The following is a 13826-nucleotide window of genomic DNA, read 5'->3' on the forward strand; positions in this document are numbered from 1 at the left end:
TAAGTTTATGAGGCACTATGCTTCTCTCTGTCTGTCTGTCGATCTGTCTGTATATTCATACATATATCATTTGATTCATGGGCCTGTAAAATAGGTATTATTATTATTAACTCCATTTTACAGTGGAGAAAACCAAGGCTGAGTGGTTATGGCACTTGTCCAAAGTATCAGAGGAAGGATTAGAAGCCGGGTTTTTCTGCTGTGAGTACAGAATCCTATGCACTGTGCTTCTCTATCTGATGTGTGTAGAGCAGCAGGGTGGAGTGGACAGCTTGCTGGCCTTGGAGTGAAGAAAACCACAGGTCAAATATTATCTCTGACATTAGCTCTAAGACTGTGGGCAAGCCAATTTAATCTCCCTGAGCCTCAGGCACACCAATAAGATATCTAGTAAGTTTCTTAATTTATTTATGAAGCATGTTAAGGTTTTCAGAATACTTTGTATACACAGTATTATCTCATGATTCTCAAAGCAACCCTTTTGAGGTAGATGTTTTAGGTATCATTGTTGCTCTTTTATAGTTGAAGAAACTGAGATCCAGAAATATCCCCACCAACGACTGCTTTGGTGACTGAGAGAATAAATACAAGTGGTGGCTTTTGAACCCAGATCTCTCCTGACTCCCGTTCTAGCAGCTTTATCAATTATACTATGTTTAGAAGAGGTACTAGAATCTCCCTTGGGCAAAGGATTTAGTTAATCTCCCTGTATCATTGTGGTTTTCTACATGTATAGATGGCTTTATCTTGTGACTAGTAACACTAAAATCACGAAGTGAGGAGTTATTGTCAGTGAACTTTCCTGATCAAAGCCTATATTATGTGCTTTCCAAGAAAGTTCCTATGCCAATATGGTTACACGTGTGCCTGCCTAAGTGCCAGGGCCCAGTTCTCCCTGGTTCTGCTCAGAGACAGAATAGTGAAGAGCATGATGGTGTTGGGAAAGCCTGAATTTCCTGAGAGCCTGGAGAGACTATCATGTATCAGAAAATATGCAAGACCAGATCCCAAAAGCAGATGGAGTGCTGGGCCTGGAGTCAGGAAGATCCGAGTTCAAATCTGCCCTCAGATACTTACTAGCTGTGTGACCCTAGGAAAATCACATAATCCTGTTAGCCTCCATTTTCTCATCTGTAAAATGAGCTGAACAAGCAAATGGTAAACCACTCTAGTATCTTTGCCAAGAAAACCTCGGATAAGACTGAAACAACAGTAAAACCAAATGGAAAGGAATAGAACTTTATGAGTTCACTAAGGAAGACTGCCCTCACTGGTAGCTTATTTTAGTTTCCTAGGGTACAGGGTTGGCTTATATAGATTCTTTAGGGCTGCTTAGAGTAGACAGGCAATTAGTAGAATTCTGTAGCAGTTGAATGAACCAGTATAATTATATCTGACCCTGTATGAAACTTGGTCTGGTTGCATGGGTGCAACATTTTTGGGAGCTAGGAGTAGCTAAAGAAGTGCTCAATGAAGGAAGGGTTTATATATTCAGGTTAAGCAAGGTGGAGGTGTTTAAGTTAGGTAACGTTATTCAGTCTTCCCTAGAATGAGGGCAATTAAGTCAAGTTTACTGTATTTGGAGGTGATTCAGTCAGACTGAATATTCAGATAACACTGTTGCTTCTACTCCTCTCCCCTCAAAATGGTTGTTTCCCAATAATTTTTGTCACTTTGCTATGATGAAAGATCCTGGGTACTATAGAACTTTGCACCCACTACCTCATTCTCATTCTTCATCCTGAATTAGTATCAACTGTGGAAGTTAAGACGTGAGAACCCAGTAGGGCAGAGCTCATTGATAGTATTTTCCATAATGAGTCAGAGGTCCAAAATTCAGAGGGAAGCAAGATTTGAGCAACTACAGTCAACTAAAGTGTTGAGGGCCTAAGAGAAAAGAGTAGAAAGGGACTCCCATGGCAGCTTTATTAATGTAACACCCTCACCTTCTCCTAACTAGCATTTTAAAAAAAAAGGCTTTCAAAGGTCTGGAAGAAGAGATTATCTTTCTCTTCTTCCCTTCTATCAGTTTTCACTCTCACCATCATAAACTTTTAGGGTTGAAAAGGACTTTATTGGTCCTCTAGATATTCCTGACTTCAAATTTGGCCTCAGACACTTACTAGCTGGGTAACCTGGGTAAGTCACTTGACCCTGTTTGCCTCAGTTTCCTCATCTGTAACATGAGCTGGAGAAGGAAATGCAAACCACTCCAAGAAAGCCAAGAAGAGGCCAAGAAAGCCTCAAATGGGGTCACAAAGAGTATGACACAACTAAAAATGACCGAACTGAACATAGTGAGTCAGTGGCAGAGGAGAGATAAAAATCTAGCTTTCCTGGCTCTGAGCTAGAACTCTTTTCATGATATAATATAACCAACCTAATTTGATCTGCATTGACATTTCTCATGATTTTGCATATCTCTTGTCTAATTCTAAAGCTTTTGTGTTGAAGTGACTGCTTAATAGGTTAGAGGACTTGGAAGAAATTGGTTTTAGGATGTGACTGCTGGAATAGGAACCTAGAAGTGAAATATGTTTCATGGCTAGGATATGGTAAAGGGAGAGGTAGACCCCACTGCATAGTATAATGGATTAGGATGCAGGATTTCCAAGTACTAGTCTAGATGCTGCCACTAGATAGCTGTGTGTGATATAAGTAAGCCATTTCACCATTTTATGCCTCACTTTCCCCATTTTTATAATTGAAACAGAAGAATTAGATGATATCTAAGACCCTTTACAGTTTCAATGGTCTGTTATTCTGTTTCTGAATGACTGAAAATGTCAATCTTCCTTTGCTTTTCTACTTTTAGTCTCTTAGTGATCTTTAACAAAAAAGACCCATTTTTATAGCTGGGGGAAGCAAACAAAAGAGGGGAGGATGGAGAGGAGGAAGGGATATATATATATATATATATATATATATATATATTATATATATATACACACACACACATACACATATATATGTGTGTGCATACATATATATGTATACATATATACATAAACACATATATACATACACACACACACACACAGAGTTGCGCAGCTTCCCCTATATTTGTGAGAAGAGATATTCCAATGACTGAATGAGATCCATCTAGAATAATTCACCTATGAAAATGATAAACCAAGATAAATAGGAAGAGTGCCTGTGAGCAGCTAGAAGTAACGAGGATGATGTCTTTTTATGCAGGAGAGTAATGACGGTAATGAGGTTATGGCATATCTACATCACTCCCATAAGGCCCTAGGCAGGGCTATTTTATGTCAGCAAGCATAAATGTGGGTCTTCTGTGCTGTTACTGGCCTTTAGTGACATAGGCAGTTGCCTTCTTGAAAAGGAGTACTTTTCAGTTTGTTGGGCCCAGGGTAGATGAGGAAACAGTCTTGGATGTTGGAGAATCAGACCTGAAGTAACAGATACAGAGCCTTCAGATTGAATAGGCTTTGTTTCCAGGGCTAAGTTAGTTCAAAAGATCTGGGTTTATTTACTTGTAATTTAAATAGAGCAAGGAAATATAATTGGAACTGTTCATGACACTGACCTCCACTCAAGCCTTTCCACTTGTGTACTAAGATTCTTTTCTGTCAATTCTGACCATAGCCATTGTTTGGTGTTGAATTGTAATAAGTGGACTCCTCTTCCAGATGCCCACATACTCTCCTTTTGCTGGGAGGAATTATAAATTTTATTCTGTCTTTGGGTTCAGAAGTATTATTTGTTTTGGGAGAATCTTGGGGCTTTCTTATGATCTGTGATCCAGAGGAAGATAGAGTGAAATGTGATTTGAGTTAAGAGCCTTAAGTATAAGGGTGCAATTTTGATTGGGGTATCATAGGTAGGAGAACCTTTGGCCATGAGAGCATCTTTGTTAAGAAAGCAGACACCCAGGAGCAGCCAGGTGGCATAGTGGATGGAGCACCAGCCCTGGAGTCAGGAGGACCTGAGTTGAAATCTGCTAAGACATTTACACACTTCCTAGCTGTGTGACCTTGAGTAAGTCACTTAACCCCAATTGCCTCTGAAAAAGAAAAATAGAAAAAAAAATAAAGAAGACATCCAGATGCATGGGGTTCACTGTAGGCTAGAGAAGATAGGTTTTCTTCTAGGTTATCTAATTTAGATCCCCTAGATGGGTGGTGGGGCAGTGGCTCCACTAAAGAATAATAAATATTGTGCATTTGAATAGAACTTTCTACAGATACATGGGCATGGGGGATAGGGCACTGGAGTAAGATGATTCCCAGTATAATCTCTTCCAAGCCAAAGGAGGAGAAGGTCCAATATCTTGCTTATTTTCTTTAGGGCCATATGTTTCACTTAGAATCACAGAAAACTACTAGGCACCAGAAGACCAAAAAATACTCATATTTGCTTCATTTATGGACAGGGTCTAAGAGAATATTCCCTTCATTGGTACTAAGTGGGAAAACTGGGATTCAAGGCACTCTCACCCTGCAATCCTCCCTGCTTCCTATGGATGTCGTTAACTAGGAATTCTAAATCTGAATAACCAGCTTCTCTTCTGTCACAGTGTTTATTTTTTAATACTTGCTCTGCAGTTATCAGCATCAGGACATTTTGTGACTTCACAGCATTTATTAAGCACTGTATTAAACTAGTCTAAGCTGAGACAAAATGCCACAAGAATGATAAACTGGTGACATTTCTGAGACTCTCTGTAGACTATGTCTGCAAAGACTGCATTTGGCTGATTATATTTTAAAATCTTGAAGTTGCATAGCTGACATTACCAGTAGAGTATTTCTGAGCGTGATTGTTAGTATTATTTTTTAAATCTTGTTGGTGACTTTTTTGTAAGCTTCTCTGTTGCTGTCATCAATTATTCCAAAATAACCTGTAACTGTGAACTCCTCCCCTTGTAATCTTAGAAGTTTAGACATATAGGCTATGGATGAGAAGGAATTGGGGAAGAATTTCACATTTGTCAACCAGAAGTCATATCTTCTTTCTCTGTACTTCTAGAGCAGATTAGTTTTTTTCTTCCTTTTACTTGATGAGGAAGGAGTAAAGGGGAGTTGGTAGTTAAGTGAAAATATGGTACAGTGGAAAGAGCTCTAGCTCTTAAATCAGAGAATAGGGAATTAGATCTCATTTTGGGCCCACGTTTCCTGAGCTGGGCAATGAGATCGTTAGAATAGATGAACTCTGAGGGCCCCTTCAGCTCTAAAGCCATAATCCTATGATTCTGTTTTTTAGTTTCCTAAGAATGTATTTTATTTTCCCTAACTTCTGTGAGGATCCCAGTGGTGTTTAACTCTTTACTGTGTCTCCTTCACTACCAAATAAAGTGTTCTGAACATAGGGGGCACTAAGGAAATACTCATTGAATCAATATAATGATGCCTTTAGTGGTTAACCAGGAAAATGACCTGCCTCAAGTGATAAAACTGGATTTGACAGGTCTTGTGATCTCCTTTTTAGTACCATACTCTGTTAAGAATGTGGGAAGACTTGAGTGCTGGAGGCTAGAACATTAGACTGTCTATCACACATAACTTCCTGTGATAGGATCATTATTTACCATCCATTTACCTAGTTCTTTCCCTAAAAGGCAAAGAAGCTATTCCCAAGACTCAGTTGGACTGGGAAGTTAAGGCTCAACTTTCATTATTGAGTCAGTTTGCTGGTGGACGAGGGTCTTGTTGATATGGATCCCCATTCATGGAAGGGCAAGAAAAGTCCCATTTACTTAAGGTAGGATCTCTTCAGACTTCTTCTATGTAAGAAGGCCAGAGGAGTTACCACATCCTGTCCTGATCATCAAAACAGTTTCAGGATGGGGCCTTGTCTACCTGTGCTAAGGGCTATATCCTTTCTAAGGTATGGCTAAGTAAACTTCTATTTGTTAATTGTTGATTGACCATTCATAATCAGATTTAAACTGCCAAGGAGTCAGACTGTGTTAGTCCAGCCAATGCTGCCTTCTTTCACTGTTCTCATTATACAATCCTTTCTGAAACTCCTACTACATAGGATTATAGATTTCATGGTTGAAAGAGACCATGTAATTCAATGTCCTTATTTTGCTGATGGGAAAAGGAACTGCATTGCTATTACTATATTCTACATACTTTGTGTTCTATTTGTCTGTGTGCATAATATACCTTTTCCACATTTAATAGAATGCAAGTTCCCACAAGGAAAACATCATTTTATATCTTTTTACCCCACAGCACCTAGTATAGTTTGTGGCATATAGTAGACATTAATAAATGCTCACTTAATTACTAGTAATTAATAATGATACTTAGTAGATAATTTGTAACTAGGTGGTACAATGGATAGAGAACTCTCCCTGGAGTGAGGAACAGTTAACTTTAAATCCAGCTTCAGATGGGAACTACTGACTGTGGGACCTTGAACAAGTCGCTTAACTTCTGTCAACTGCAATTTCCTGATCTGCAAAATGGGGATAATAATAACACCTACCTCTCAGGATTATTGTCATTAAAAAAATGAGATAATATTTGTGAAGCACTTTGCAAATCTTAAAGTACTATACAAATATTTGTCATTTTAATTTTTAATTGCTCATTGTGTGACCTTGAAAAAAATCACAACGACTCTTCAGCAAAATTGAGAGAACAGTGTTTTCTATTCATATAATACATAAAACATCATATATTACTTAACATAAGAAAAGCAGCAAAATATAGTTTTAAAAAAGGTACTGAATTTGTAATCAGAGAACCTGAATTTAATGTTGACTTCATCACTTGCTGTGTGACCTTGGTTAAGGCACTTAACTTCTCCAGGCCTCAGTTTCTTCAACTGTAAAATCATGGCATTGGACTTGATGAACTCTAATGATCCTTCCAACTCTAAATACATACATACATGTTAACATATTAACAACTTGTATAAGATCATATGTTTAATATATGTGTCTGTGTGTATTTAGAGTTGGAAGTATATATGTGTGTATATATATACATATGCATATATGTATGCATATGTATATATATACACACACACACACACACACAATAATATATATTCCTATGATCTCATAACTGGGGAATTCCTTTCATGAGAACTCCTTGTGTCTGTTCAAATCAGAAACTGACTATGACTTCCAGTATCTTAGGAAATTGCTTGAAGCATGTAGATGGTTATTTGACTTTCCCAGAGTTACTCAGCTTTGTTGTTCAATTGTTTTTCATGGCTTTTCATGACCCCATTTGGGGTTTTCTTGGCAAAGATGCTGGAGTTGTTTGCCATTTCCTTCTCCAGCTCATTTTACCGATGAGAAAACTGAGGCAAACAGAGTTAAATGACTTGCACACATTACCCAGTTAGTAAGTGTCTGAGGCCAGATTTGAACTCAGGAAGATTAGTCTCCTTTACTCCAGGCCTGGTACTCTAACCCCTGTACCTCCTAGTTGCTTTGTTACTTATCTAGTAAGATGGAAAACCAATTTATTATGACTTTAAGTCCAGAATTCTATCCACTAGCCTATGTTGCTTCAACTTCGAAGCATTAAATGTTCTTGTGTATTAAAGAAGATAATTCTTATGAAACTAGTTTGGAAAGTGGAAAGCCCTATGAAATTGGAGTAATGTGAGTACTGTGGCTATGGAGGCATTATTCTAAATCATGCCAAATAGTTCTTATCAGCATAGTGCAATGGATAGAGAGATTGAGCTAGATTCAGATTCTGTCTCAGACTTCCTGCCGGAATGAGCCTTAATAACTCATATGCAAAATGATGCTGTTGGACTTAATGACATTCAGCCCCTGCCAGCTTCAAATCTATGATCCTATGATAATAAAAGTAGCCCATGCTAATATGTCACTTCACAAGTCGATTACTCACAACAATCAGGTGTTAGATGGTAAATGCAAATGCTATTGCATTAAATAGATGGGGAAATGGAGGCCCAAAGAGGTTCTGACTTGTCTGCAGTCAGGGACCAGCTAAGCCTTGGAGCTGGAACTTGAACCTGGGACTTTAATGATGCCATACTGCCCCTCAAGTCAGTAGGTTACACAAATTAAAAGCATTACTATATGCTCTCCTGGAGACAGGACAACAAAGAAACCATATCTATGGCCTGTATTTTTGAAGTTTTTGAGGAGAGCTGAGCTCAGCCACAGCTGAGGGCTGTGGTTACAGTAAAGGAAGATGCTGAATTCATCATAGTTGTGTATTCCCTCCCAAGACTATGCTGGCCACCTGTTGGTAGAAATCTAAATAGATAGAATTCAAGCATGAACTTTTCCACATTTTTTTTCCCTGAAAGTTAGAGACTACTTTGAGGCAGAGAGTAGACTCTGCATGTGGGAGGCAACACACTAATTAGGAGGCCAGAAGCTATAGATTTGAAAAGTAAGCCAGGAACCCATTGCCTCCCCCTTGAAGATCTCACATAACAGGAGTTAACTACTGTGCTTGTCAGCGTGAGAGATGTCAGGCAGACTTCTTTTCTTCTCTGATGCTGATGGATAGCTGAGGTCTTGTCTAGAGAGATCAACAGTGGATCCAATCGATTGGCTTTTCTGCAAGTGGAGCCTTAGGAAATACTCGGTGCCTTTCACCAACACTACTAGCCAGAGCATTGAGATAAAGTGATAGCACTTTTTAAAAAGCCACTTTATTGTCCAGCCTGTGACCAGAACAGATTCTAATGATATTAAAGAGTCAAACTTTTTCTCCCGCCTATTTGAGGAAATCACAGACTTTTGTTTTTCTTCATTTCTGAAGAAATTTAACCATGGAATACTTAATATTTCTTCAAGAAATGAGGAAAAATAAATGAATGTGAGAAGGAAAACCCTGAAGATGATGTTTTATAAAGGAGGTGGTAGCACCAAACGTTTGGTTTATCTGTCAGGTGACACTGACTTGAAAGTGTGTGTGTATGTGGAGGAGGGTAGTAGGATGCTTGAAATAGAACCGGGCATGGACACGAGCCTCAGCTCCCTCAGCTGAAAAAGGGTAGGCCACAAAATACGTTGATACCTTTCTCAAGGTGTGTGTGTGTGTGTGTGTGTGCATGCGTGTGCACATGCACAAGGGTACCTTATCATAGACAAAGCAATAGGAAAGTGAATCAGTTAAGAGGTTATATGGGGTAGCATTATAAAAATAAGCATGCACATAGTGACTGAGAGGCAGGAGACCTGGCTGTTAGATGAAATGATAGGACAAGTCAAGAATGGTCAGGGTGGTGATCATTGTATTAATTTTCAATTTTAAGTCAGTTCACCAGGTTGGTAGCACAGTGGATTGAGTAATGGCCCTGGAGTCAAGAAGACCTGAGTTCAAATTCATCCTCAGATGCTATTAGCTGTGTGACCCGGGGAAGTCACTTAACACTGTTTGTCCCAGTTTCCTCATTTGTAAAATGAACTAGGGAAAAATGGCAAACTACTCCAGTATTTTTTGCTAAGAAAACCCCACATTGGGGTCACAAAGAGTCAAACATGACTGAACCACTATAACAAAAATGAGCTGGAGTCAGAGAAAAAAAAAATCTGAGCCCTCAAGCATTTTACATCCTAGTGGAGTGCAACATAAATCTAGATAAGCAAATATGAGGTAATCTGTGGGGGGAGAGATCCCCAAAAGCTTGGGGTATTGGGGGGAAGCTTTCCACTGAAGGAACCTAAGTTAAACGTTCTAAGAGGGAGGTGGAGGTATGGAGGGTGTACAGTCCCTGCATGGGACAAGTTCTATTGTTTTAAATTCATGTTTATGTATCCCCCTTTCAGGTCAGTGATGAGGTCAAACAGGGAGCCAGACCTTGTGCATCTGGAGGCCAGGACAATGGATGGTCGTAAGTATCCAAAATACACTATTATATTATTTGAATCAGTCTATTTTGAGGAAATTATTGTGGTAAAATTTTAACTCACTTGGACATGAATTATTTTCCCCATTTTTCCAAATCCTGATTTTTCTTGTGATAACAGTGGGACCTCTATCTAGATACCTCTACCCCTGCCCACTTCATGAACAACTTTCTTGGGCAGTAGAGAGACAACTAACCACATGCAGTTATGTAAGTTACCTAAGTAACTTGGGCTCACAGAGGGGTTCACTTTGATGCATGAATTTTACATTACAGAAAATAACTTTTTCTGCCAGCCTTCTTAATTTGGTAAACAGTGGACCCATTCAATGCCCGGTTTTCCTTTGTAGGGATTCACAAGATTATTTTTCTTTTCTTCCTCCTCCCTGCCTCTTGCTTTTCATCTGATGCATTACCTCTAATGTTTTTCTGAGATGAACTAAGAAAGCAGCATCAGGATATGAACTTCTAGGGAGGGAAGGAGAGAAAGAAAGAAAGGAAGAAAGAAGAAAGAAAAGAAGGAAAAATAAAGGAAGGAAGAAGAGAAAGAGAGGAGAGTGAAGAAAGGAGAGAGAGAGAGAGAGAGAGAGAGAGAGAGAGAGAGAGAGAGAGAGAGAGGGAGGGAGGGAGGGAGGGAGAAAGAGAACAGGAGGGGAAAAGGGGGTAGAGGAGGGGAAAATGGGGGAGAGGGGGAAGTGGAGCGAGAGTGGGGGAAGGTAGAGGTAGTGGGAAGAACAGTGGCCCAGAGACGGAAGTCTTGGGTTTCAGTATGGCCCATACCACTAATCTGCTGTGTGACATGGAAGAATATATTTAAACTCTCTGAGCTTCAGTTTCCTAATCAATGAAATGGGGATTGTAACAATACCTCTATTTCTTGAATCATAGGCTTCTGAATAAACAACTGTATAATATATATAGTACTACGTAATTGTGAACTATTTTTATGAATTCAGTCCATTTTTTCCATGTCAGCAGAAGGAAGGAAAGAAAGGTATGTTAAAGGAACATCTCTAACTGATGCTTTGAAATATAGTGCTCTAGTGTGCTTAAATCTTGGCCCAATGGTGTTTTTTTTGCAAGTTATGAGGAGTTATTTGCCTCATAAGATCAACTTCAACACACCCATAGTCAAAGGAAAAGGTTTGCCACTTCATTCATTGTTGTGATTGCTAAGCTACTAAGAGGAAACCAGCATGTCCCTGTCCTCTAACAGTTTACATTCTGACGAAGTACTCATGAGACCTTGGGTGAGTCACATTGCTGCACTTGTAAAATGAGGGTGTTGGCCTAGATGGGTGTTGAAGTGCCTTGCAGGTCTGAATCTGTGATCGTATGGGGGGAGGGTAGGTATGCTGTTCTTGTACACTTTCTACTTTCCATGCTTTTCAGTACTGTACACACGTACATTGTATTATTATAGATGTATTTTTATATACTCCCTTGGGGAGTAGGTTTGTTCTCTGGAAAATTCAGATTGTAGTCACCTGGATTCTTTGTACAATGGTCATATGGGTGGATCTCCTTGTCCTGATTTAAAGAGGAGAAAACTAAGAAGGATTTTTTATGGATGTGTTTTTGGAGTCAGGGAAAGGATTTGAAACAGTGCCCTCTCCTGCCCTGCATGTTATTTTCTTTCGCCATTTGAAGCCTGTGTTACATGCCTGTATTATTGCCATCTTGCATCTTTCATAGATTTTTGTTTCCCTGCACTGGATGCACTTGGTGTGATTCTTACATGACATCTCGTAACAGACATTCTAGTGCAAGATCCAACTTCGTTTTGTGTGGTTGATGAAAGCTCCAAAATGTTTACTGATATAAATGTTCTCTTCATACTACAGAAGGAAATTTTAAGAATTTTTGAGTTGGGAGCATCATATGCTTTAGAGCCAGAAGATAGAGAAAAGAATGTTGGGTTTGAAGCCAGAGGACCTGGATTTAAATTCCACTTCTACCTTGATATCTGGGTCAACTTGAGCAAGTCATTTAACTATTCTAGGCCTCACTTTTTTTTCTTTCTTTCTTTTTTTTTTTTTTTTGGCTAGGCAATGGGGTTAAGTGACTTCCCCAGAGTCACACAGCTAGTGAGTGTTATGTGTCTGAGGCCCGATTTGAACTCAGGTCCTCCTGACTCCATGGCTGGTACTCTATCCACTATGCCACCTAGCTGCCCCCAGACCTCACTGTCTTCAAGTGTATCATGAAAACATTGAACTATATACTCCTATGACCTCTAAAGCTCTTTCCAACTTTAAACCTATGCCCTTGTCAAGCCCATTAATTTTATTTTATTCTATTGATGCATTTCCCTTTTAATTTACATTCAATGCTCCTTCCTTTCACTAGCAAGTGAGGTTTTCCTTGTAAATCAGGGGAAAATAGAATTAAGCAAGGCTGACTGATATATGGACCTCATTTGACCACCTATGCAATATTCCAGAATTGTAACCATTCTCCATTTTAATGAAAAGAAAGAAATACGTTTCCCAAGTTTCCCTGCCCCTGGCCCCCCACCAAGATTGGTCATTATACATGTTAATCTAATTAGTCTCTTAATTTACATTGTTTTCACTGTGAATATTGTTTGCTTGGTTCTGCTTATTTCACAGTGTATTACTTCATACAAATCTCCCTGTGTTTCTATGAATTTCTCATATTTATCATTTCTTACAGTGCAATATTATACTATTCCATTAATTTACCAAAATTTGTTTCATTATCATCCATTTGATTGGAATCTACTTTGATTTTAGTTTTGTTTTTTTTTTAACCATACCTCACCCCTCTATGGACTAAATATCCATAAGAAATTCTAAATATTCTCCCTATCCAAAATAACCTCTCCATCCCAAAGGCCTATAGCTCCTTGAAATCCTGTGAAGAAAAAAAGAACACTGGTGGGAAGTTCAGAAGTTTGTAATAATCACAGTTTACCACCAAAGCAATGGTTATAATTATAGTTGACAAAGGGAAGAGTCTTCCCAAGTGAGTGGAAAGCCCAAGTGGAAAGATCAGGATCATGAATAATTCTTGTAGGTATCTCCTTGATCTAGATTACAGAAAAAAGTTAGGGACACCAAATTTTCTGTATTGACTTTGCTTCAGAAATATTGAAATTTAAGGCTCCATGACAGGTCATGTTCTCCAGCTACCCTGGAGCCTTCAGTGAATAAACTGGATAGTACTTTCCCTTCTCAGAAGAAATTATTCTTCAAAGCACTGAAGGTCAGTATCAGCACAAAAGACGTGCAGGAATGCTTGAAGACATAAAGCAGACATGTATGGACTTCGGAGAGTGATCTGGATATGCCATAGAGAGATGACCTTAACATCAGCAAGATCTGGGATCAAGTCACTCCTCTGATACATGACTTCTTTGTCCTGGGCAAGTTACTTAACCTCACAGTATACACATGTAGCTCTCTAAGGTTATAAGTTTCAAGGTAATTGCAGATCCGTATTGATAGAGGCAATATGATTTCCTTTCATAGGTCCAGGAATGTTTTATATTTGTGTTAATAATTTATACTTCAATTTTTGAGAAATGTTTATGATATATATTCACTGTATACATTGAGTGATGGCACTTGGTCTTGTTTATATGAAGTCCATGTGTATGTATGTATGTATGTATGTATGTATGTACACACGTGTACATATGCATATATTTATATACATGCATATATGCGTAGAAATGTATGTATGTATGTATGTATGTATGTATGTATGTGTGTATGTATATGCGCCTATACATATATTGGGCCCTTTCAGTTATATTTAATATATTGATGCCTCTTTCCCATTTTAGCAACATTTTGTTTGATTAAGGAAAATCAACTTAAAGAATTTAAAAGTTGTTTTTCTTGTTGGTTTTGGATTCTCTCTGTCCATCGTTTGAATATTTTTCTAAAATCATAGTTATGAAGGACACTTCCTCTCATTTTCCTCTAATTTTTTTTAATGATATGACCTTTTATATTTATGTCAGGTATCCATCA

The 13826-nt window shown here is 38.6% G+C and overlaps 1 protein-coding gene across 1 annotated transcript in view; it reads left to right on the forward strand.

Annotated features, from left to right (window-relative positions):
* SORCS1 (sortilin related VPS10 domain containing receptor 1) overlaps window positions 1-13826 on the forward strand; it is a 705676-nt gene that overhangs the window by 512541 nt on the left and 179309 nt on the right. Inside the window, 1 exon segment of the mRNA XM_078151070.1 lies at window positions 9746-9810. Coding sequence (XP_078007196.1) covers window positions 9746-9810 — 65 coding nt within the window.

This window comes from Phascolarctos cinereus, unplaced genomic scaffold (genome assembly GCF_003287225.1).
Source record: "Phascolarctos cinereus isolate Bilbo 61053 unplaced genomic scaffold, phaCin_HiC Scaffold_3;HRSCAF=262, whole genome shotgun sequence".
Classification (NCBI taxonomy): Eukaryota; Metazoa; Chordata; class Mammalia; order Diprotodontia; family Phascolarctidae; genus Phascolarctos; species Phascolarctos cinereus.